Source organism: Corvus moneduloides, chromosome 34, assembly GCF_009650955.1.
Source record: "Corvus moneduloides isolate bCorMon1 chromosome 34, bCorMon1.pri, whole genome shotgun sequence".
Classification (NCBI taxonomy): Eukaryota; Metazoa; Chordata; class Aves; order Passeriformes; family Corvidae; genus Corvus; species Corvus moneduloides.
In genome coordinates, this window is record NC_045509.1 from 361,440 (window position 1) to 383,340 (window position 21,901).

At 69.6% G+C, this 21,901-nt stretch overlaps 5 protein-coding genes across 16 annotated transcripts; 2 read left to right on the top strand and 3 right to left on the bottom strand.

The window, feature by feature from the left end:
• The first annotated feature begins 1,176 nt into the window (after nucleotides 1-1,176).
• On the top strand, nucleotides 1,177-5,553 carry LOC116437264 (RNA-binding protein 4B-like). 5 transcript variants are annotated; one of them, XM_032094909.1, is made up of 4 exons: nucleotides 1,177-1,238; nucleotides 2,415-2,836; nucleotides 3,878-4,579; nucleotides 5,044-5,553. In XM_032094909.1, the coding sequence occupies exons 2-3, from the start codon at nucleotides 2,425-2,427 to the stop codon at nucleotides 4,570-4,572; spliced, it is 1,107 nt and encodes a 368-aa protein (XP_031950800.1). In that variant the 5' UTR covers nucleotides 1,177-1,238; nucleotides 2,415-2,424; the 3' UTR covers nucleotides 4,573-4,579; nucleotides 5,044-5,553. The 5 variants fall into 5 exon arrangements, with proteins under 5 accessions (XP_031950800.1, XP_031950799.1, XP_031950802.1 ...); XM_032094908.1 differs by having other exon boundaries at nucleotides 1,207-1,265; XM_032094911.1 differs by lacking the exon at nucleotides 5,044-5,553 and adding an exon at nucleotides 3,118-3,204 and having other exon boundaries at nucleotides 1,207-1,265; nucleotides 3,878-4,128.
• On the top strand, nucleotides 1,223-21,846 carry LOC116437253 (RNA-binding protein 4B-like). 7 transcript variants are annotated; one of them, XR_004237218.1, is made up of 5 exons: nucleotides 16,705-17,306; nucleotides 18,872-19,293; nucleotides 20,636-21,331; nucleotides 21,416-21,489; nucleotides 21,694-21,846. XR_004237218.1 is itself a non-coding variant. In XM_032094888.1 (4 exons), the coding sequence occupies exons 2-3, from the start codon at nucleotides 18,882-18,884 to the stop codon at nucleotides 21,328-21,330; spliced, it is 1,107 nt and encodes a 368-aa protein (XP_031950779.1). In that variant the 5' UTR covers nucleotides 1,223-1,265; nucleotides 18,872-18,881; the 3' UTR covers nucleotide 21,331; nucleotides 21,416-21,846. The 7 variants fall into 7 exon arrangements, 6 of the variants coding, with proteins under 6 accessions (XP_031950779.1, XP_031950778.1, XP_031950776.1 ...); XM_032094888.1 differs by lacking the exon at nucleotides 16,705-17,306 and adding an exon at nucleotides 1,223-1,265 and having other exon boundaries at nucleotides 21,416-21,846; XM_032094887.1 differs by lacking the exon at nucleotides 16,705-17,306 and adding an exon at nucleotides 1,783-2,414 and having other exon boundaries at nucleotides 21,416-21,846.
• On the bottom strand, nucleotides 6,497-11,631 carry RBM14 (RNA binding motif protein 14). 2 transcript variants are annotated; one of them, XM_032094846.1, is made up of 3 exons: nucleotides 11,174-11,631; nucleotides 7,383-9,012; nucleotides 6,497-7,017 (listed from the first exon to the last, which is right to left on the bottom strand). In XM_032094846.1, the coding sequence occupies exons 1-3, from the start codon at nucleotides 11,517-11,519 to the stop codon at nucleotides 6,810-6,812; spliced, it is 2,184 nt and encodes a 727-aa protein (XP_031950737.1). In that variant the 5' UTR covers nucleotides 11,520-11,631; the 3' UTR covers nucleotides 6,497-6,809. The 2 variants fall into 2 exon arrangements, with proteins under 2 accessions (XP_031950737.1, XP_031950738.1); XM_032094847.1 differs by lacking the exon at nucleotides 7,383-9,012 and having other exon boundaries at nucleotides 11,174-11,628.
• Nucleotides 12,001-14,520, bottom strand: CCS (copper chaperone for superoxide dismutase). Its single transcript, XM_032094929.1, has 8 exons — nucleotides 14,440-14,520; nucleotides 13,748-13,820; nucleotides 13,527-13,664; nucleotides 13,067-13,247; nucleotides 12,906-12,966; nucleotides 12,603-12,680; nucleotides 12,254-12,357; nucleotides 12,001-12,170 (listed from the first exon to the last, which is right to left on the bottom strand). Exons 1-8 carry the CDS (start codon nucleotides 14,473-14,475, stop codon nucleotides 12,029-12,031), a joined length of 813 nt encoding a protein of 270 aa, XP_031950820.1. The 5' UTR covers nucleotides 14,476-14,520; the 3' UTR covers nucleotides 12,001-12,028.
• Nucleotides 15,129-16,644, bottom strand: LOC116437214 (putative nuclease HARBI1). Its single transcript, XM_032094813.1, has 2 exons — nucleotides 16,608-16,644; nucleotides 15,129-15,988 (listed from the first exon to the last, which is right to left on the bottom strand). The coding sequence occupies exons 1-2, from the start codon at nucleotides 16,642-16,644 to the stop codon at nucleotides 15,597-15,599; spliced, it is 429 nt and encodes a 142-aa protein (XP_031950704.1). The 3' UTR covers nucleotides 15,129-15,596.
• Nucleotides 21,847-21,901: the final 55 nt, after the last annotated feature.

A 21,901-nucleotide genomic window follows, 5' to 3' on the forward strand; every position in this document is an offset into this window, starting at 1 on the left:
GACTGGGAGGGACTGGGAGGGACTGGGAGGGGGTGGGGTTTGAATAGGGATGGGTTTGGGGATGCAAATGGGAATTGGGATGGAGGCGGCGATGGGATGAGGATGGGATTCACATGAGGGTGGGATTGGGGTGGGATTGAGAGGAGAATGGAGTGGGATGGGATGGAAATAGGATGGGATGGGATGGGATGGGAATGGGGTGGGATGGGAATGGGATGGGATGGGAATGGGATGGGATGGGAATGGATGGGATGGGAATGGGATACGGATGGGATGGGATGGGATGGGATGGGGATGGGATGGAATGGGATAGGAATGGGATGGGGATGGGATGGGATGGGATGGGATGGGATGGGATGGGATGGAATGGGATGGGGATGGGATAGGAATGGGATGGAATGGGATGGGATGGGATGGGATGGGATGTGGATGGGATGGGATGGGATGGGATGGGATGGGATGGGGATGGGATGGGATGGGATGGGATGGGATGGGAATGGGATGGGATGGGAATGGATGGGATGGGAATGGGATGGGATGGAAATGGGATACGGATGGGATGGGATGGGATGGGATGGGGATGGGATGGAATGGGATAGGAATGGGATGGGGATGGGATGGGATGGGATGGGATGGGATGGAATGGGATGGGGATGGGATAGGAATGGGATGGAATGGGATGGGATGGGATGGGATGGGATGGGATGGGATGGGATGGGATGGGGATGGGGATAGGGATGGGATGTGGATGGGATGGGATGGGATGGGGATGGGATAGGAATGGGATGGAATGGGACAGGGATGGGCCGGTTTCAGGCCGGGAAGGGGTTCGGCAATGGACGGCACAGGGCACCCAGTGCTCCCAGTATGGACCCCAATGCTCGCAGTACCCCCAGCGCTCCCAGTGTTCCCAATACCCCCAGTGACCCCAGTACAGGCCCCGGCGCTACAAGTACGGCCCCAGTGCGAACCCCAACGCTCCCAGTGCTCCCAGTACGGCCTCCAGCGCTCGACGCCCCCTCCCCGCCATCAATGGGCCGCCCCCCCCCCCCCCGCAGCCTCATGGACCGCTCCTCCTCTCGCCCCGCCCTCCCCCGCCCGTGATTGGCTGCAGCCGCCCCGTGGGCGGGCTCATCTGGCGAATAGATGACGTCACACTACTGCATTTGACGGACAGCGCCAGCGGCCAATGAGCGCGCGGGAGGCGGGGCGGGGCCGGGAGACGCCGCCGCCATTTTGTGAGCAGCGCGCGGCGGACGGGGCAGGTGGGGGCGGGGGGGGCTCGGGACCGGGGGCCGGGACCGGGGGCCAGGACCGGGACCGGGACCGGGGGGACACACGGGTCAGGCCCGGCCACGGCCCCGCCGAGGCGCCGGGAGGCCTCGGGCGATGCGATCCGGGAGGGTTTGGGGGAGGTCTCGGGCCTGCGGAGCGGAGGGGTTTGGGGGGGGGGTCTCAGATCTGAGGGGTCTCAGGCATGAGGGGGGGGGTCTCAGGGCCGGGTGGGGGACGGAGAGGTTTGGGGGGATCTCAGCCCTGCGGGGTTTTGGGGTTCGGGGCGTGGCTCTGCCCTGCTGGGGGGCGCGGAGTTTTGGGGGCTCTGCCCTGCAGGAAAAGGGGTGTCAGAGGTTTGAGGTGGTTTTTGGGGCTGTCAGAGGTTTGAGGGGGTTTTTGGCGCTGTCAGAGGTTTGAGGTGCTTTTTGGGGGTGTTTGCGGGCACAGTGTGGGAGGGGGCACGGCGGGGGTGTTTGTTTGGTGGGAGGGTCGGGGTGTTTGGTGCTCTGCCCTGAAGGAGCAGAAGCAAAATTTGGGGGTGGATTTGGGGTGTTTGGGGCTGTGCCCTGTGAGGGTGCCTCAGCCCTGGGAGCCGCAGTGAGGTTCAGGATTTCTGGGGGGATTTGGGGTGTTCGGGGCTGTGTCCCGAATGAGCAGGGGAAGAGTTTTGGGGTGTTAATTTGAGGAGATTTGGGGTGTTTGGGGCTGCAGCCTCAGTGATGGACACAGAGATTTGGGGGCACAGCCCTGGGCACACAAACGCACAGGTTTGGGGTGTTTGAGGAGGATTTAGGGTGTTTGTGGACACAGACCCGGAGGAGAAGGGGCAGAGTTTTGGGGTGTTTATTTGAGGGGGATTTGGGGCGTTTGGAGGCACAGCCCCACGCACACACACGGAGGCTTGGAGTGTTTATCCAGGGAGGATTAGGGAGCACAGCCCTGGGGACAAACGCTGAGATTGGGGGTGTTTATTTGGGGTTTTGGGGGGCACGGCCCCATGTAACACAGAGCTTTGGAGGTGTTTGAGGAAGATTTAGGGTGTTTGTGGGCACAGCCCTGGGCACACCCATAGAGGTCCGGGCTGTTTCTCGGGGGCTTTCGGGGCCGTTTGGGGCTCACCGCGGCGCTGTCCGGCGCAGGCGGGTCGCGATGGTGAAGCTGTTCATCGGGAACCTGCCGCGGGAGGCGACGGAGCAGGAGATCCGCTCGCTGTTCGAGCAGTACGGGAAGGTGCTGGAGTGCGACATCATCAAGAACTACGGCTTCGTGCACATCGAGGACAAGACGGCGGCCGAGGACGCCATCCGCAACCTGCACCACCACAAGCTGCACGGCGTCTGCATCAACGTGGAGGCCAGCAAGAACAAGAGCAAGGCCTCCACCAAGCTGCACGTGGGCAACATCAGCCCCGCCTGCACCAACCTGGAGCTGCGCGCCAAGTTCGAGGAGTACGGCCCCGTCATCGAGTGCGACATCGTCAAGGACTACGCCTTCGTGCACATGGAGCGGGCCGAGGACGCCGTGGAGGCCATCCGGGGGCTGGACAACACCGAGTTCCAAGGTGAGGCGCGGGGCTGGGCGGCGGGAGGGCTCTGGGGTTCCCGGCAGACGCTCCCGCCGGCCCCGGCTCCGGGGTCGGTCCCGGATGTGACCACGGCCAGCTCTGCGGGGCCGTGAAGCGCCCTCGGGGCTCTGGGGTTGGTGTCGGTTGGTGCCCGCCCCGCCGCAGCTCCCAGGGCCGCCCGCGCGGTGCGGCCGGAGCGAGGGCGAGGGCTCGGGGGCTCTGGGCCGGGGAGGACGGGACTGACCCATCTCTGATTAACCAGCACGGCCGCCCCGCAGGAGGACCCCGACGGCGACGTCCTGTGCCGGGCCGGAGCAGCGGGTGACGCCAGGCTGCCGCCCGCCCTTGTAGCCTTGCCCAGCCTGGTAAGAGGGTGACGGAGGCGCCCGACCCCGCGCCCGGCGTCGCTCGGGCGCTCGACGGGGCCGAGCGGCCGGACTCGAGCCGCGGCGCTGGCGGCGGTGATGGCGAGCGCGTCTCCCGGCCGGGTGCTCAGGGCGGCGTCCGGCGCTTCACCCGCGTGGCGGCGGGGCCGGGCCGGGCGTTCCCGGTGCTGCCGGGGCTCCACACGTCCTGCCGCCCCCGTTCCGGGCCTTCCCCAAAAACACCGACCCAGCTGGGCCGGCACAGCTGCACCCAGAGCTGTCCCGGCCGCGTCCGCGCTTGGCTTTGCCTCGTGCCGCGCTCAGGCCAGGCCCTGTTCGCTCTGGGGCGCTTCCCGGTGTCGCATCCCTCTTGCCACCGCTCCGGCGTTTTCCGGCGCGAAGCTTTGCCGTCACACGGGGCCAGCAGTGCTGGGTCCGAGCCCAGGCTGCTGGGGCTTTGCCGGACTGGCCGGCGTGGCCGCGCACGGCCGTGGCAGCACCGCCCCGGTCAGCCGCTGTCCAGTGTCCATCTGGTGGCTCACGCTCGGTCCCGCGGCGGCTCCTCCCGCGCCGGTGGCTGCGGAGGGCTGGGGGGGCAGCGGCCGGTCCCGTCCCATCCCGCCGGTGCCCCGGCACGGCCGCACTGACCCTGCCTCTCGCGTCTCTCCCCAAGGCAAGCGGATGCGCGTGCAGCTGTCCACCAGCCGGCTGCGGACGGCGCCCGGGATGGGAGACAAGAGCGGCTGCTACCGCTGCGGGAAGGAGGGGCACTGGTCTAAGGAGTGCCCGGTCGATCGCCCGGGGCAAGTGGCGGACTTTGCCGAGGCCTATAACGAGCAGTACGGAGCCGTGCGCACTCCCTACACCGCGGGCTATGGGGAGACCGTGTATTACGATGAGGCCTACGGCGGGATGGCCGACTACTACAAGCGCTACCGCGTCCGCTCCTACGCCACGGCCTCGGCGTACGACGCCTACGCGGAGCAGACCATGGCCCAGTACTCCCAGTACGCCCAGTACTCCCAGGTCCAGTCCTCGGCCATGGCCGCCACCACGGCCATGGCCGGCCGCATCCCCACCACCTTAGACGCGTACGACCGAGCGCTGCTGCCCACCCCGGGCGCGGCGGCCGCCGTCGCCGCCGCCGCCGCCACCGCCGCGGCCGCCGCCGCGTCCTCCACGTATTACACCCGGGACAGGAGCCCCCTGCGCCGCACGGCCGCCGCGGCCAGCACCGTCGGAGAGGCGTACACGTACGAGCGTGGGCAGCTGTCGCCCGTCTCCTCGGTGGCCCGGGCGTCCCTCTACGACATGCAGCGCTTCGGGCGGGACCCGTACGCGGACCGGGCGCGATACTCCGCCTTTTGAGCCGGAGGTGAGCGCGTTGGCGGCTCTTGGCGCCGCGGGGGGGCCCCCGCTGCCGGTGGTCCCGGTTGTGCCGGTCGAGCTCGAGGCGGGTGACGGGTCACGGTAACGCAGACAGGCCCCGCAGGCGTTAAAGCCCGGCCGTGGCGAGGAGGTGCCGTGGTGAGCGCGGCAGTGCTGGCGTCACTCTCACGGCTGTAACTCAGGTTCCCGCTGGGCCGGGCACTGTCCTGGCACAGTCCCCGCGGGGTGGGGGGTTCCCGCAGAGCCCCCGGCCCCGGGGCAGCTCCTGCCTGCACGGGCTGCGCCCAGGTCCCGGCGGGCCGAGGGTCCCGGTGGGCCGGAGCCCCGCCGCTGCTCCACGTCAGGACTCTGTTGCTGCCAGGAAGCCGCAGCTCCCCGGGGCGCCGGGGCTCGGCACGGTTCCGGATCGGCCCCGGGGGCACCTGCGCCAACTCCTCTTTTCTCTTACAGGTAAGATTTGTGCGGCTGGACGTCGGGGTCCCGTCGCACGCCGACTCGGCGCCGCGCGTCTCGGGCCGCGCCGGGTGCCACCGCCGCCGCGTGCCGCTCCCGGGCCCGTTCCTTACGGACGCGCGGCTCGTCCCCAGCCCGGGCAGGATTAGCTCAGCCCCTCCCCCAGCTTCCCCCGCCCCCCTGGGCAGGATTTTGCTTTTCCAGGTAGTTTTGGGTCCCCGCCCCGGGCTCAGGTGTGAGCGCGCAGCCACAGCCGTTCCCCAGCGCCAGCTTTGCTTTGCTTCGCCGCCCCCTTCCTCCCCCGGAGCTCTTCCCGAGTCGTCGTTTTGCCTTTTTTTCCTTTATTTTTTTAAGAGGGTGGATAATCCAGTGGTAGGTTTTTAGCCCAACGCCGTAGCTGACCGGAGGCCGCCGCGCCGCGCCGGCGGGGGTGGAACCCCCCCCAGTGATTTAGAGTCCCCCAACCCCACTTTCCGGTAAAATAAACTCAAAATTTTTAACAAACGGCGCTGGCTCTGCCCCCGGTTCTTTCTCTGCACTTGGGTCCCCTCAGAATGTGGCGCGGAACCTTCCGGACTCCCCGGTGCTGCCCGTGCCCTGCCTGGCTCTGCCCGCGCCGACCAGAGCTCCCGGGGAGGGGCTGCCGCAAACGGGGGTACCCAGAGGTAACACAGGGGCTTTAACCCCCAGCTCTTCCTCCTCTCCTCTCATTTAACCTGCCCAGGGCTAATTAGGCCCCAGACTGCCTTGTTTGTTCCCAAACAGCCTGCAGTGCCTTCCTGCCTCTTGGTGCTCGTTAATTAAGGCCATTATGCCCAGGACGTGCCTTTGCCAGTTCTGTCTCACCAGCGCCGATCGGTGCCATGGTCACCCGCGGACGCTGCCATCGCTACGGCCACGGCCGGGAGCTTGGGGCCAGGCCCAGGGGCGTGTGGCCACCCTGGAAAGGAGGGGAGAAGCGTCAGACCCTCCTGTCTGGTTAATTACTGCGGTGCTTAATGAGCCTTGGCCCTCCCTCCCATGGCACAGCCAGGACTGGGCTGTGACCCGTCCCTGGGAAGAGATGAGGGGACAGGAAGCGCCTGTGGAAACGGTCACGGTGGTGACAATGGCACCCACGACCCCTGGCATGGCACACACCGCCCCAGCTCTCGCTCGCACTCAGCATCGCCCCTCAAAACCAGCTTTTCTCACCCAAAACAAGGCCCCGGTCAGGTCGGTGCCAGTGATCGTGTGTGGTGGTGTCGTGGCAGGGCCGAGCCCGGCACTCCCTGCAGCCGGCTCCGAACGCTGCTCATCCTCCAAATCCGCCTCTTCCGTGGTGGAAAAGCAGCTCCAGCAGCGGGAGCAGCATCCACCCGGGCTGGTTGGTGATGGTGGCACTGGGAAGCGTCCCCAGGGGCGGGACTGGGCCCCCGGGACTGGGAAAGAACCAGGCGGGAGGCGTTGGGAACCGGAGCAGACCCCAGCGTTTATTTACAGTCATAAAAAAACCCCGGCACCGTACTGGGCCTGACGCTGGAAACGGGGAATCTGCCCAAAAAATGGGACAACTCGTGGTATAAAAGAGTCTGAACCACACGGCCGCAACTGCTGGCGGGTCATGAACCGGCACCAAGCGCCAGCGGGGGCTGAGCCGCGCGGCCACTGCCAACCGTAACCGCGGAACCTTCTAAAAATCTCAAACAGCAAAACCAGAAAAAAATCAGCTGAAAAAGAACCGTCCGTGCCCCGGTGGGGCGGCAAGCGGGGCCGTGGCCAGCTCAGAGGCGGCGCTGGTAGCCCGAGTGGACGCGGGCGGCGGGCAGGTAGTCGCCGTAGCCGCCCGAGTAGCGGGTGTACTCGGTGTGCGCGTCCGGCAAGCGGCGGTAGTCCAGCGGGGACTTGGTGGGCGAGCGGCGGTACGCCAGCGGCGAGTCCGCTAAGCGCCGGTAATCGGCCAGCTCGGACAGACGGCGCTCGGAGCCGTACCTGGGCGAGAGAAGAGACGGGGGTCAGCCTGGGGGGACGGCACCTGGATCCGCCACCGGCGGCAGCACCGCATCCTGCCCGGGGACGCACCGCGATGGGCAAAGCCGGTGCAGGACGGGATCGGACACCGGACACCGCGGAGGCCCCGCCGCGTGCCACCACCTCCCCCACCCACACCAAGCCCTGTCCCCTCCCCGGGATCTGTGCGGCGTGAGCGGAGCCATGGCGCCCACCGCGCCGGGCGATAGCCAGCCACGCCGGTGCTGCGCGGCACCGGTCAAGCCGCGAGCAGTGCGCTGCAGCCCGGCGAACCGGCGAGCAGCGGGAGGCAGGGGTGGGGATCGGTGCCCCGCCCGGCACCGTACCTTTTAGCCAGAGAGGACGATTTTTTGTACGGGTCGTCGTAGGCGGTGCTGCGAGGCGGGGAGAGGCGGGTGCGCTCGTAGGGCGGTGCGGCGGCGGCGGCCTGCGCCAGGCCCAGGTAGGAGCCCGCCGGCTGCCCCAGCTGGCTCGGCCCGTCGTAGGCGCTGCCCGGCTGGGCTCGGTACGCGGCCGCCAGCGCGGAGGAGGACGGCTGCTGCGGCGGGTAGGAGGCCGCCATGGCGCCGGAGGCCTGGGCCCGGTACGTGGCCGTCAGCGGGGCGGAGGCCTGCGCCTTGTAGGAGGCGGCAGCGACGGCGGCCTGGCTGCCGTAGGACGCGGCCAGCGAGGAGCCCGTCTGCGCGCCGTAGCCGGCGGGGAGCGCAGCGGCCGCGGGCTGGCTGCCGTAGGACGCGGGCAGGCCCGACGCGGGCTGGGCGCCGTACGAGGCCGAGTGGCCCACGGTGGGCTGGGCGCCGTAGGAGGCGGACAGCGCAGGCTGGGCGCCGTAGGAGGCTGAGTGGCCGGCCACGGGCTGGTAGGCAGCGGCGGCGTGACCAGCCACGGCCTGGGCACTGTAGGAGCTGGCGTGCACCGCCACGGCCTGGGCACTGTAGCCGGCGGACAGTGCGGCGCCGGGCTGGGCGCCGTAGGAGCCAGCGTGGCCATCCACGGGCTGGGCACCGTAGGAGCCTGTGGCCAGCTGGGCACCGTAGGACGCCACGTGCACGGCCACGGCCTGGGTGCTGTAGGAGCCGGCGGAGCCGGCGGCGGGCTGGGCGCCGTACGCGGCGATGGCGGGCTGGGCGCTGTAGCCGGCCGAATAGCCCGAGGAGGGCTGGGCGCCGTAGGAGGAGGCCAGGGCGGCGGACTGGACGCCGTAGGAGCTGAGGGAGTTGGCGGCGGCGGGCTGCGCGCCGTACGAGGCGGCAGCGGCGGGGGGCTGCGCGCCGTAGGAGCCGAGGGAGTTGGCGGCGGCGGGCTGAGCGCCCGTGGCGCCCAGGGAGCCGACTGAGGGCTGGGAGCGGTAGGAGCTGCCCAGCGAGGCCGAGGGCTGCGCGCGGTAGGCGGCGGCCTGGCCCGTGGTGGGCTGCGCGCGGTACGCCACGCCCAGGGAGGCCAAGGGCTGGGCACGGTACGCGGCCCCCAGCGAGGCTGAGGGCTGCGCGCGGTAGGCGGCCGGCTGTGCCGTCATGGGGAGCGTCACCGCCGCGTAGCCGGCGCGGGTGGGCGAGCGCCGCAGCGGGCTGCGGTCCCTGCTGAAGTAGGAGGGGGAGGCAGGCCGGGGCTGCGCCTCAAAGGTGTCGTACTTGGCGCCGAAGCGCTGCTGGTAATCGTACAGGGAGGGGATGGCGGCGTAGCCAGCGCCTGTGGCCGGGGGGATGGCGGCGTCGGCCGCCCGGCGCTGCTGGTCGAAGCCCTCGATCTTGGGCTGGAACTTCTCGCGGTACTCGAGGCCGATGCGCTTGGTCTTGTCGACGCCGAGGGCGGGCGGCGGGGCCTGGCCCGTGCCCTTCTTCTGCACGTTGGTGGAGAGCTCCACGTTCACCCGGCGCCCCTTCACCTCCTTCCCATTTAGGTTTTCGATGGCAACTTTAGCATCGGCTTCGTTCTCCATGTGCACAAAGGCATAGTCTGACAAAGCAGCAGAGAGAGCAGTGAGGGGAGAAAACACAACTCGTTACAGGAGCTGGCGCTAACGAGCCATGCGGCGGCAGCGGGACGGGCGCAGGACGGGCACTGCCGGCCCCAGGACGGCGCTGCCGGCCCCGCTCGCCGGCGAAGACACGACCACGACTGTCAGCTCTGCCCCACGCTCGTTTGGTTGCGTCCCCAGCTCGCGGCCTCCCCCAGCCCGCCTGGCTCCCTCCGTGTCCCCCCAGTTTCTGCCTCCTGTGAGCCCCTCCCGACCCCTCCCTGGCACATGGGGATCAAGGGCCCGGGCTGGGCTGGCAGTGCCAGCACCGTGGGCTCAGCTGGGACATCCTGGCAGTGAGCGGAGCAAAGCTGAGAGAACCGGCGCCAGCACAGAGAGCGGGACAGGGACAGAGCAGGGAGAGAAAGAGGGGAGAGAACGGGGGAGAGAGAGAAAGACAAGGACAGAGAAGGGAACAGGGAGTTAAGAAGGACAGAGAGGAAGAGGAGGGAGAAGGGGGAAGGAGGGGAGGAAAGGGCCTGAGCAACCCCCGTGAGCGCCGGGCCGTGGCGAGGAGCCGGCGCCACGCGGCACAACCGCGGCTCGGCAGCGCAGAGGCGTCTGAGGACAGCGAGGAGCAGGGAAGCAGGACCTGGTGGCAGCTCTGGTGGCCGCCTGAGCACTTGGCCCAGCGGGTTTGGGGGCTGGATGCCCCCATGGTGGACAGGGGGTCATCCCCGTGGCACGACGGGTCCGGGGCCGGCACAGGGCAGGAGGGCAACGACCCCGTGGTGTTTCCCCTGCAGTCACAGACCGAGACCACCGGAACCAGCGACAACCCCCCCGAGGGTGTGTGCTGTGCTGGGAGCATCACTGGCCAAGCAAACCCATCCCAGACCTCTGAGCATCAGCGCCGTGCCACCCTCTCCTGTGTCCCCCCCTCTGCCATCCTGCCCTCCTGGCTCCTGTCCCACATCCACATGTCCCGTTCTGGCAGCCCAAAGAGGGGATGTCCCCTCCGTGTCCCCCCAGCCCTGCTGCCACCCCTTGCGGTGGCCGTGGCACCCCCGAGCCCGAGGGGACGCGGGGCAGGCTCTGCCCCGGGCTGTGCTGGTGGCTGCGACCTGGGACAGGAGAGCAGAGGAACAACATCCCCCTCCTGTGGGCAGGGGGACACAGGCACCGCGGAGACATCACCGGGACTCCAGGGTCGGGTGAGTGGGGATGAGGTGACAGCAGGGTCAGGGGGAGGTGGGTGACCCCATCAGGCTGTGCTGGGGTCCCCAATGCGAAGCCATTGAACCCCCTGAGGGTTTCATGGTGTGTTCTGTGCACGTCCCAGCTCAGTGTCCAAGCACGTCTGTGGAGACCAGGCTGTGGCCTGGGGGTGATTTGGTCATAGAGGTGGCAGCAGCGGGCAGGGGGGTCACCCCACCTGGAGCTGGGGGTGCTGATGGAGGATGTGGCTGCCTGGAAGGGGGTTCCCAGTGAGTTCAAGGAGTGGGGAAGGGTCTGGGGAGCCCAGAGGAACTCCCACAGCCCCACCTGCGGCTGGGGGAGATGACAGCAGAGAACAAAGCTGCCAGGAAGGGGGTTATGGGTAGAGGCGTGTGGGTAGAGGCGATGGAGGACAAGATTGGCTGGAGAAGGGATAATGTGGAGATTGAGGGGGCTGGAGAGCCCCCACGGGCTCACATGGCCCCACCTGGGGTTTGGGGAAGCAGTGGCAGAGCACGAGGTTGGCTAGAGGAGGGTTATCGGGGAGTTAGGGGGTCAGGGCCACCCACAGGGGCTCGCACAGCCCCACCTGAGCCTGGGGGAAGCGATCGAAGACATGTGGTTGCCAGAGGGGGGGGTTAAGGGGTCTGGACCGCCCACACAGGCCCGCACCGCCCCGGCCGGGGCAGGCAGAGGCGATGGAGGAGGACGTGGCTGGCAGCAGGGGGGTTACGGGAGCACACTCGGGCTCGCACGGCCCCGCTCGGGGCAGGGGGGAGGCGGCGGAACCCCCCCCTCGCCCCCCGTTCCACCAGCCCGGGCCGCGCCGGGGTCCGGGCGGGAGCGACGCCGCAGTCGGACGGAACTCGGGTGCCACGGATCACCCGGCGGCGCGGGCCGAGCTCGGCGGGGGCCGCGCGGCCCCGGCGGCGGGTCCGGTACCTTTCACCACGTCGCACTCCACCACGGGACCGTACTGCTGGAAGAGCGAGCGCAGCTCCCCGCTCGTGCACGCGGCCGACACATTCCCCACGAAGATCTTGCAGGTGTTGGTGGGGCGCGGCCGGGACGGCTCCACCACGATGCGGCGGCCGTGCAGTTGGTGCCCGTTGAGCTGCGAGATGGCGCGCGCGGCCGCCGCCTCGTCCCGCAGGTGCACGAAGGCGAACTGTTTCATGAGGGCGACGCCCAGCACCGGCCCCGCGACTCCGGCGAACAGCTCGCTCAATTCCTCCGCCGACGCCTCCTCGGGGACGTTGCCCACGAAGAGTTTAATGCCGGGACGCATCGCGCCGGGGATCGGTGGAGGGGAGCGGAGCGGGGACGACAGGAGCGGCGGCGGCGGCGGTGACTTCAAAATGGCGGCGGCTCCTGAGGGCGGCGGGGGCGGTGCCGTGCGCAGCGCGCCTGCGTGCCGTGCGCACCGCCCCGCCTCAGCGCGCCTGCGCGCCGTGCGCACCGCCCCGCCTCAGCGCGCCTGCGCGCCGTGCGCACCGCCCCGCCTCAGCGCGCCTGCGCGCCGTGCGCACCGCCCCGCCTCAGCGCGCCTGCGTGCCGTGCGCACCGCCCCGCCTCAGCGCGCCTGCGCGCCGTGCGCACCGCCCCGCCCGCTCTTTTCGCGCCGTGTTAGCCCCGCCCATCTCCCCTCAAGCCACGCCCCCGCCGCCTCCGCTCCCCTTAGACCACGCCCCCCCTTAAAGGAGCCGCCGCATTTCGGGGGTCGTGCGCCCCCCCCCCAGACCCGCAGCTGCTGCAGAGCGAGGGGCGTTTATTTGGTCCCGGGGGGGGGGGGGGCTCCTAGAGGTGGGGGCTGGGGGTCCCCGGGGGGGTCCCGTGGCTCCGGTCGCGCTCCTCCCAGAGGGTGACGCCGTCGCAGGAACAGATGCGTTTGGGGTTCTGGAAGAGCCCGGCCGCGCGGGCCACCACGCCACAGGCCAGCCTGGGGACACGGGGGGGTCAGGGGAGGTAACCCCACAAAGACACACCCCCTAAGCCCCCTCCCCCGAGCCCCCCAGCGCTCACCCCGGCCCCGAGTTGCCGGTGACGCGGGACAGCGGGTGCGACCCCCGGCCCAGGTCGTCCTCGCCCTCGGCCACCACCACGGAGCGGCCGATGATGTCCCAGACCTGGGGGGGGGGGGATTGGAAGGGTCAGAACCCCCCCAAAGACCCCCCCCACCCCAATTATGGGGGGCACAGACCCCCCACCCCCTGCCAGGGAATTGGGGTCAGACCCTCCCCGCTCATGGGGCACAGCCTGGACCCCCCCCAGTTTGGGGTCAGACCCCCCCCCACCGGCCCCGGGGTGCAGCTCTGGGAGGGGGGAACCCCCCAGGACCCCCCCCAGGGCCCCCCCTGGCCCCAATTCCCACCTTCAGCCGCGTGTCCTCAATTCGGAACCGCGCTCGGCCCTCGGCGTCCGCCCAGATGTTGCCCAGGTCCCCGGCGTGCTGGGTGGGGGCAGCGGGGGTCAGGAGCCCCCCAAAATGCACTGAGCTCCCCCCAACCCCACAGGGACCCCCTACTGCCCCCCAAACCCTCCAGACACCCCCATATCCCCCCCCAAAACCCCTCCCAGCCCCACAAAACCCTCAGAGACCCCCCCCAAACCCTCTGAAACTTCCCAGAGACCCCCGAAACCCCCCTGTATTCCCCCCAAACTCCCTCCAGCTCACCCTGTGCTGGTCCTGGGGGCCCCCGTGGGTCTCCCCGTCAGGGTCGAAGTGGCCCCCGCAGCTGTTTTGGGGTGGGGGTGGGGAGATGGGACATGGGGGGTGAAACTGGGGGTCCCCACTCCCTCCCCAGCCCCCTCCCCAGCCCCCCCCGCCCCCGTTACCTGTTACAGGGGTCCGAGAGGTCCCCGAATTCGTGGATGTGGAGCCCGTGGGGGCCGGGGGGGAGCCCGGACACGGCCCCGTCCACGAGGCAGCGGCCGGGTGAGAGCTGCAGGAACCGGACCAGCCCCCGGACCCCCCCGGGACCCCCCAGCGCCGCCACCGCCGCCCCCCCGGGGGGAGCTGGAGGGGGGGGGATGGGGACACGTCAGGGTCCGGCACCCCCAAACCCCCCCCCAGCACAAAAACAACCTCAGGGACCCCAAAACTTCCCCCCAAAACTGATCCTAAATCCCACCCAAGGACACCAAAACCCCCCCCCCCAGGACCACCCAAATCCTCTGGGACCCCCCAAATCCCCCAGGACCCTCCCCAAGACAATCCCAAGATCCCCCAAACCCCCCCAAAACACTTCTGTGACCTCCCCCAACCCCTCCAGGAGCCCCCCAAAGCCCCTCTCACCCTCGGGGGAGCCCCCCATGCCCTTGAGCACGGCCCTGCACCCCGAATTCTCCAGCAGCTCCCGCACTCGCTCGGCCGCCACCGTCGTCTCCACCAGCACCGACTGCTCCTGGGGCCGCAGCTCCAGCAGCTTCACGTCTGGGGGGGCACACGGGGGGTGTCGGGGGTCCCCCAAAGCTCTGGGGGGTGTCCCCGGGGTCGGGGTGGGTCGGGGGTCTCACCGGGGGCCGCGTCCAGCGCTGCCCGCACGGCATCGGCACAGCCCTGGCAGCTCATCTGCACCGCGAACTCCAGCTGGGGGCACAACGGGGGGGTCAGCGCCCCAAAAATGGGCTAAACGCTCCAAAAATGGGGGGTGGGGGAATGCCGGCACCTCAAAACTGGGGGGGGGTGGGGGTAAAAAGGGGGTCAGCGCCTCAAAAATGTGGGGAAACGGGGGTAAACACTGCAAAAATAGGGGGGGGGAAGTGGCGGCGTCTCAAAATTGGGGGGTAAAAAGGGGGTCAGCACCCCGAAAATGGGGGGAAAGGGAGACGTGAAGCCGCAGAAATGCCCTGACAGTGCTGGGGAAGGGATCCCGCAGCCCCAAACCCGCCGCTCATGAGGCTCTGAACCCCCAAACCCGCCCTGCGAAGGCTCCTGCACCCCCCAAAAGTGCTCCCCATGGGATGCAGCACCCCTAAAAGTGCTTTTCACGCCGTCCCGAACCTCCGAACCCCCCCCGGGAAGGGTTCTGCACCCCCAAAAGTGCCGCGGAAAGGATCTGGCACCACGAGAACTCCCGTGCCCGGAGCTCTGCACCCCCGAACAGCGCGTCCTCCGTTCCCCGGCTCCCAGAGCCGCTCCGTGCCCCCTTCCCCGACTCTCCGAGCCCCCGAGCCCCCCGGTCCCGTCCCGTTCCGGGGGTCCCGACCCGGCAGCTGCTCCCGGCGGCCTCCGGCGACGCCATGGCCGCGGACTCCGGCCCCGGAACCGCCCGCGCGTCACTGCGGCGCGACGGGCCCGTTTTGGCGCGGGACCGGATGCGGCCGCACCGCGGGGGAAGGGTTTGGCGGTAGCGCCACTTCCGGCGTTCTGTCGCCATGGCAACGGCGCGGGGGCCGGAAGGGGCCCGAGAGGGGAACTTGGGGGGGTTTGGGGGGATTTTGGGGGTCCGGAAGGGTTTTAGAGGGCTTAGGGCGCTTTTGGGAACGCGGCGGTGGGGAAGGGGGAGCACTGTGGGATGCAGTGGGGTTTTGGGGGGTCCCCAAGGGGGTTTTGGGGGTCCCCAGGGGGGCAAAATCGGTTTTCCCATGGGGGGGGTCCGGGGGCTGCAGGCGTCAGGGGGCTCATCTCGCACACGGGGACACGCTAAGGACCCCCAAAATCCCCCGGGGGAGGTCCCCAAGTGACCCGCACTCCCCCCCCCACCCCCCAAAACACCGTGGAGCGCTGAAGAGTTGAACAAAAGATGTTTATTTGCCCCAAAACGAGCACGGACACGGCTGAAGGACCGAACTGAGGTACCAAAGGGGTGGAAATAGGACCCCCCAGAGCGATGGACCCCCCCCACCAAGGGTTCGAGCCCCTCCAGAGGCTCAGAGCCCCCCAAAGGCCTCAGAGTCCCCCAAATCAGGGTTCAAGGCCCCCCAAAGGGCTCAGAGCCCCCCAAATCAGGGTTCAAGGCCCCCCCAAAGGGCTCAGAGCCCCCCAAATCAGGGTTCAAGGCCCCCCAAAGGGCTCAGAGCCCCCCAAATCATGGTTCAAGGCCCCCCAAAGGGCTCAGAGCCCCCCAAATCAGGGTTCAAGGCCCCCCCAAAGGGCTCAGAGCCCCCCAAATCAGGGTTCAAGGCCCCCCAAAGGGCTCAGAGCCCCCCAAATCATGGTTCAAGGCCCCCCAAAGGGCTCAGAGCCCCCCAAATCAGGGTTCAAGGCCCCCCCAAAGGGCTCAGAGCCCCCCAAATCAGGGTTCAAGGCCCCCCCAAAGGGCTCAGAGCCCCCCTGAACCACGGGTCAGGACCCCACAGAAAACTCAGGACCCCCCCAAATCACAGCTCACCCCCCACCAAGGCCTCGAAGCCCCCCCACGCCTCAGCCCAGCCCCTCCCGGACCTGCTGCACCACCCTGGCCCGCACCGCCCGTCCCTCGCGGGACCCCGGCCCGGGCGGGGGCGGCGGCTGCGGGGGGGGCTCGGGGTGTCCCGGGGCGGGCGGGAGCCCCTCGGGGGGCTCGAGGGGGACGCGGCGGCGCAGGGCGATGTTGTGCAGGATGCAGCAGGCCAGGAAGATCTGGCAGACCTTGGGGGGGCTGTACTGGAGCCCCCCGCCCGCCAGGCAGCGGAAGCGGCGGCGCAGCAGCCCCAGCGTGCGGCGCAGGGGGTCGAGGGTCCGCGCGTGCAGCGCGTTGTAGCGCAGCTCGGCCGCGCCCCGCGGGCCCGAGATCGGCGTCAGCAGCCACGGCTTCAGCGGGTACGTGCGGTCCCCTGCGGGCAGAAAGGGTGAAGGGGTGGTAGGGAGAGCACTGGACCACCCCCAGAGCACCAGGGTCACCCCAGAGTCACCCCCAGAGCACCAGGGTCAACCCCAGAGAACCAGGGTCACTCCCAGAGCACCAGGGTCACCCCAGAGCACCAGGGTCACTCCCAGAGCATGAGGGTCACTCCCAGAGCCCCAGGGTCACCCCAGAGCACCAGGGTCACTCCCAAAGCCCCAGGGTCACCCCCAGAACACCAGGGTCAGCCCAGAGTCACCCCCAGAGCCCCAGGGTCAGCCCCAGAGCATGAGGGTCAGCCCAGAGTCACCCCCAGAGCACCAGGGTCACCCCCAGAGTCACCCCCAGAGCACCAGGGTCACTCCCAAAGCCCCAGGGTCACCCCCAGAACACCAGGGTCACCCCAGAGTCACCCCCAAACCCCCATGGTAAGCCCAGACCCCCAGGGTCACCCCCATCTTCCCGAGACCCCCCAGAACCCCCTTCACCCTTCCCTCCATGAGCCACACCAGGGCCGAGTTCCTCAGCATCGTCCCCACGCTGAGACATCTGTGGGACCCCCACCAGCACACCCCCAAACCCCCCAGGACACCCCCCTAAACCCCCCTCACCCAGCAGCCAGACCCCCTCCGGCTGAGTCCCCTCCATGAACCCCACCAGGGCCGAGTTCCCCAAACCCCCCTCACCCCCAAACCCCCCAGGACACCCTCCAAACCCCCCTCACCCAGCAGCCAAACCCCCTCCGGCCTGCTGCCCTCCATGAGCCGCGCCAGGGCCGAGTTCTCGAGGACGGCGGCGTTAGGGCACGACCCCGGGAACTTGGCCACGACGTTGGTGATGGCTCCGTGGCGGTCGCACACCACCTGCATGTTGATGGAGTGGAAGTTGGCGGCGTTGCGGAACATGGGCTCGTTGTCGGCCGGCGCCCGCAGCGCCACGTGCATGGCGCCCACCAAGCCCAGCACCCCGGGCAGCGCCGGGGGGTCGCCGGGGGGCGCGGGCGGCGGCGGAAAGGCGATGTACCGGGGCGCCCGCCGCTGCAGCGCCGCCAGGAACTGCGCCAGGCAGTTGGACATGGCCGACTGGCTGATGCCCGTGCTGAGGCGCGACGCGGTCTGGAAGGAGCCCGAGGCCAGGAAGGCTAAAGCCGAGGTGACTTTGACGGCCACGGGCAGCGCGTGGCTGCGGCCAGTGAGGCTCTGCAGGTCGGCGCCGAGCTCCCGGCACAGAGCGGCGATGGCCGCCCGGTCCAGGCGGCAGCGCCGCAGCGCCTGCTCGTCGCTCAGCTCCAGGAAGGAGCAGCGCACCCGGTAAATGCGCTGCGCCGGGTACGGGCGGCGGCGGCGGCGGCCGCGGCGGGGGCTTGGGGACGGGGATGGGGCGAGGGGAGCGCCCGAGGGTGCGGGGAGGGAGCCTCGGGGTGCGGGTGCGGGGTGCGGGTCGTGGTGCTGGTGCTGAGCCCAGTCCTGATCGCGGTTCCCGTCGTGGTCTTCGTCCCGGTGCCGGTGCTGATCTCGGTCCCAGTCAAGGTCCTGGGCCCGCTCCCGGTCCTGGTCCTGCTCCTCATCGCTGTCCCTATCCCGGTCCCGGTCCCGCTCCTCATCGCTCTCCCGGTGCCGGTGCCGGTGTCGGTCCCGGAGCCGCCGCAGCAGCAGCACCGCGTGGGACATGGCGGGGCGGGGCCAGCGGGAAGGGGCGCGGCAAACAACGGGGCGTGGCTGATGCCGAGGGGCGGGGCCACACCCGGCCGCTCCCGGTGGCTGCGGGACACCGGTGAGAGCGCTCGGTCCTTGTGCCGGTGCGCTCGGTCTCAGTTCCGCGTCCGCTGCCGCTCGGTCCCGGTGGGGACGGGCGGTCGCTGTTCCTTTCCCGGTCGGTGTCGGTGGGGCCGATCGGTTCCGGCCCCTGGCCTGTTCCAGTCGGTCCCGGTGCCGGTGGGGGCGGTCGCTGCCTGTCCCGGTCCCGCTCGGTGCCGCTCGGTCCCGCTCGGTGCCGCTCGGTCCCGCTCGGTGCCGGCCCCCCCGGCTCGGACCCTCCCGGCTCCGCGGCGCCGCCAGGCCACGCCCCTCCCCCGCGCCCCGATTGGCCGGCGCTGCCGTCACGTGCCCCGAAGGCCCCGCCTCTCCCCTCACTTCCGGTGCGCCGCCGCTCCCCATTGGCCGCCGCGAGGGCGGGAGCGCTTTGTGCCTGACGCCATCCGCGCCGCCACTGGGCGGGGCCTCGCGGAACCTCGGCCAATCGCGTGACGCCGTCGCGCCGCTCTCGGCCAATCAGCGCGCGGGGAGGGCGTGGCCCCGCGTGAGGCGGCCACCGCCATTTTGTTGCCGTCATCGAGTGCCGGTGCGAGGGGGGGGCGCGGTGAGACTCGGCGGGGCCCGGGGGGGACACGGAGGGCACCGGGACGGGCTGGGGGGGAGCGGGGACGGGGTTGGGGCCCTGCTGTCTGTGGGGAGGGACGGGACGGGTTCCCGCGGCCTCGGGAAGGAGCCGGGAGGGGGCCTCGGAGCCGGGATCTGAGCGGGGTGAGGTCTGGGGGAGAGCTGGGTCCCCCTTCATAGCCTGGGGGCTCACGGAGCACAACCGTGCTCGGGATTTGCCGGGGCCTGAAGCTTTCCCGGCTCTTTGTGAGAAACCCGGGCCCGGGGGGGGCCTCCCCTGAGAGGGGTCTCAACCTCAGGGTGCCCTGGGAGGGCACAGCCCCCTCGTCCGATTTTTGGGGTGGGGGCTCCCGTCCGGAATCAGCCGGCGGAGGATCTATGAAAGGTGGGGGGAACCTTTCCCATCGCCTTCCCCCTCCCCGGAGCGGCTCCGACCCTTCAGCGGGGATGGTGTGGGGAGGGTCTCACCGAGCCGCCCCTTCCCTGCCACCTCTCAGGCGGGTCGCGATGGTGAAGCTGTTCATCGGGAACCTGCCGCGGGAGGCGACGGAGCAGGAGATCCGCTCGCTGTTCGAGCAGTACGGGAAGGTGCTGGAGTGCGACATCATCAAGAACTACGGCTTCGTGCACATCGAGGACAAGACGGCGGCCGAGGACGCCATCCGCAACCTGCACCACCACAAGCTGCACGGCGTCTGCATCAACGTGGAGGCCAGCAAGAACAAGAGCAAGGCCTCCACCAAGCTGCACGTGGGCAACATCAGCCCCGCCTGCACCAACCTGGAGCTGCGCGCCAAGTTCGAGGAGTACGGCCCCGTCATCGAGTGCGACATCGTCAAGGACTACGCCTTCGTGCACATGGAGCGGGCCGAGGACGCCGTGGAGGCCATCCGGGGGCTGGACAACACCGAGTTCCAAGGTGAGCTGAGGGCTCGGGGAGCGCCAGGCTGGGAGGGGGCACGGGGAGGTTCTGATGCGGGAGAATTTTGCCCGATTTCGGTGTTACCGGCCGCCCTCAGTGGTCGGCGCTGCGTTTGGAGCCTCTTCTCATCGTGGAGCTCCGGAATTTGGCTCTGGGGAGCCCGTGGTGCCAAGCACTGTCCCTGTGCCCTTGCCTGGCCTGGGGGCACCGCGGCAGCTCCGCGTCGGGGCAGAGCGGCTCCACAGCGCCAGGTTTGTAGCAATTCTGGAGCGTTTGCCCCAAGCCGGTTGGTTCGAGGCACGCCTGGCCCCTGGGGCCTCCCCGCGGGATCGGTGCTGTCCCTGTGCTGCTGGATTTTGGGGGGAAATGGGGCTGGGAGCCAGCACCGTGTCCTGTTGGCTCCCGTTGGCCCCAACGCCTGCCTGGAACCGCGGCTCCCCCGTGGTCTGCGGGCGCTGGTGCCCACCCCGGCAGTTCCTGTCACCACCTGCCCTCAGCAATGCCAGGGGTGGCTCTCAGGGGTCCCCTGGGCCGGTGCCACCTCCTGAGGGCCCCGTGGTGCCGGTGGGGACTCTCGGGGTCCCTGTGCTGTGGTGCTGGTGCCATTTCTGGGGGGTCCCATGGACCACCGGCTGCAGCCCAGGTTTCCCATCACAGCCTCAGCTGTCGTGATCCTTGGAATAATTTAACGTTGGTGCAATAATTAAAGAACTGGAAAACAAAATAACAGCTGCAGTTTGTGCCTCTGACAGGGACCCTGCACAAAGGAGCCCCGGGGCTTTTATCCCTCAAGTCTTTACACAGGAAACTCTGGGCCTTGTCACCTCCTGCTGTGTCCCCAAGTGTCCCTCACCCAGCTGGGCCTCAGGTCCCCAGGCCCTTTGCTGGGCCCCTTCGTGGGCTCTTCCCAGGGAACATCCCACGGTGCCAACGGTGACCCTTGGTGGTCTCACGGTGCAGGGGGTGGCTCTTGGGGGTCCCCGAGGGGTGGTGCACTGCCTGGGACAGTTCTGGGGGACCCCATGGCGCGATGTCGGTACCGGCTCTGGGGAACCCTTTGGTGCCAGGGTGACTCTGGGGGCTCCCAATGGTGCCGGGGGACTCTGAGGGGTCCCATGAGAGGTTGCCAGTGCCAAGGCTGGTCCTTGGGGACCCCGCGGTGCAGTGCCAGGCCCATGTGACCGCACAGTGCCAGTGCAGGGGGCAGCTCTGGGGTTCTCTGTGGCCCGGTGTTGGCGTCGAGTGCTGCTCTGAGGGACCCCGTGGCCCGGTGCCCGAGGCTCTGGGGGTGGGCCGGGCGCGCTGCCGGGGGGTGACGCCGCGTCTCCCTCTCCCCAAGGCAAGCGGATGCGCGTGCAGCTGTCCACCAGCCGGCTGCGGACGGCGCCCGGGATGGGAGACAAGAGCGGCTGCTACCGCTGCGGGAAGGAGGGGCACTGGTCTAAGGAGTGCCCGGTCGATCGCCCGGGGCAAGTGGCGGACTTTGCCGAGGCCTATAACGAGCAGTACGGAGCCGTGCGCACTCCCTACACCGCGGGCTATGGGGAGACCGTGTATTACGATGAGGCCTACGGCGGGATGGCCGACTACTACAAGCGCTACCGCGTCCGCTCCTACGCCACGGCCTCGGCGTACGACGCCTACGCGGAGCAGACCATGGCCCAGTACTCCCAGTACGCCCAGTACTCCCAGGTCCAGTCCTCGGCCATGGCCGCCACCACGGCCATGGCCGGCCGCATCCCCACCACCTTAGACGCGTACGACCGAGCGCTGCTGCCCACCCCGGGCGCGGCGGCCGCCGTCGCCGCCGCCGCCGCCACCGCCGCCGCCGCCGCCGCGTCCTCCACGTATTACACCCGGGACAGGAGCCCCCTGCGCCGCACGGCCGCCGCGGCCAGCACCGTCGGAGAGGCGTACACGTACGAGCGTGGGCAGCTGTCGCCCGTCTCCTCGGTGGCCCGGGCGTCCCTCTACGACATGCAGCGCTTCGAGCGGGATCCCTACGGGGAGCGGGCGCGATACTCCGCCTTCTGAGGTGAGCGTTGGCAGCGCCGGGAGCTCGGCCCGGGCCTCACCGCGCTGCCGGCGCCCGGTAACGGCCTTTCCCCCCCGCCCCCAGGATCGCCGCGGACCCCCCGGGACTCGCCGCCGTTGCCGTGGCCCCGCAGCCCCCGGACGCCGCCGCCGCGTCAGGTCAGACGTGCCCCGGGTCGCCATCGCCGCCGCCGCCGCGTCCCCTCCCCGTCACCGGGACCCCCCGTCCCGCCAGAGCCGCCGGAGCCGCCGCGTCCCAGCGCCCGCGTTGTCCCCGTGGCCGGGTGTCCCCGAGTGTCCCCGAGTGTCCCCGGGTGTCCCCGTGGCCCCCCCAGCCCCCCTCACCTCTCTGCTCTCTTCCAGGTGCGGCGGCCTCGGACGGAGCCGTGTCCCCCCCCCGCCTCAGCCCCCCCTTTTTGTACGGGGCTTCCCCCGAGTGCCCCCGGCCGCCCTGCCCGGGCGGGGCCCCCCGGCCTCACGGCCCCGTTTTCCTGCAGAATAAACGTTTTCACCGAATTTCCGTGCCCGGCTCCTCCCTGGGGCGGGGTCTGCGGTGGGCGTGGCCAACCCT

What these genes read in the sequence shown, in the direction of transcription:
- LOC116437264 (XM_032094907.1), top strand. Translation starts at nt 3,304, where the DNA reads ATGGCGAGCGCGTCTCCCGGCCGGGTGCTCAGGGCGGCGTCCGGCGCT.
- CCS (XM_032094929.1), bottom strand. Translation starts at nt 14,475, where the DNA reads ATGGCGTCGCCGGAGGCCGCCGGGAGCAGCTGCCGG. An exon ending in CATGGGGGGCTCCCCCGAGG is followed by an intron (nt 13,248 to 13,526) that starts GTGAGAGGGGCT and finishes CCCCCCCTCCAG; the next exon opens with CTCCCCCCGGGGGGGCGGCG. An exon ending in CTCTCGGACCCCTGTAACAG is followed by an intron (nt 12,967 to 13,066) that starts GTAACGGGGGCG and finishes ACCCCAAAACAG; the next exon opens with CTGCGGGGGCCACTTCGACC.
- LOC116437214 (XM_032094813.1), bottom strand. Translation starts at nt 16,644, where the DNA reads ATGGAGGGGACTCAGCCGGAGGGGGTCTGGCTGCTGG. An exon ending in GGAGGGGGTCTGGCTGCTGG is followed by an intron (nt 15,989 to 16,607) that starts GTGAGGGGGGTT and finishes TTCTGCCCGCAG; the next exon opens with GGGACCGCACGTACCCGCTG.
- RBM14 (XM_032094846.1), bottom strand. Translation starts at nt 11,519, where the DNA reads ATGCGTCCCGGCATTAAACTCTTCGTGGGCAACGTCCCCGAGGAGGCG. An exon ending in GGAGTGCGACGTGGTGAAAG is followed by an intron (nt 9,013 to 11,173) that starts GTACCGGACCCG and finishes CTGCTTTGTCAG; the next exon opens with ACTATGCCTTTGTGCACATG. An exon ending in TCGTCCTCTCTGGCTAAAAG is followed by an intron (nt 7,018 to 7,382) that starts GTACGGTGCCGG and finishes TCTCTCGCCCAG; the next exon opens with GTACGGCTCCGAGCGCCGTC.
- LOC116437253 (XM_032094885.1), top strand. Translation starts at nt 16,756, where the DNA reads ATGAGCCGCGCCAGGGCCGAGTTCTCGAGGACGGCGGCGTTAGGGCAC. An exon ending in AGGAAGGAGCAGCGCACCCG is followed by an intron (nt 17,307 to 18,871) that starts GTAAATGCGCTG and finishes GCCACCTCTCAG; the next exon opens with GCGGGTCGCGATGGTGAAGC. An exon ending in GGACAACACCGAGTTCCAAG is followed by an intron (nt 19,294 to 20,635) that starts GTGAGCTGAGGG and finishes CCTCTCCCCAAG; the next exon opens with GCAAGCGGATGCGCGTGCAG.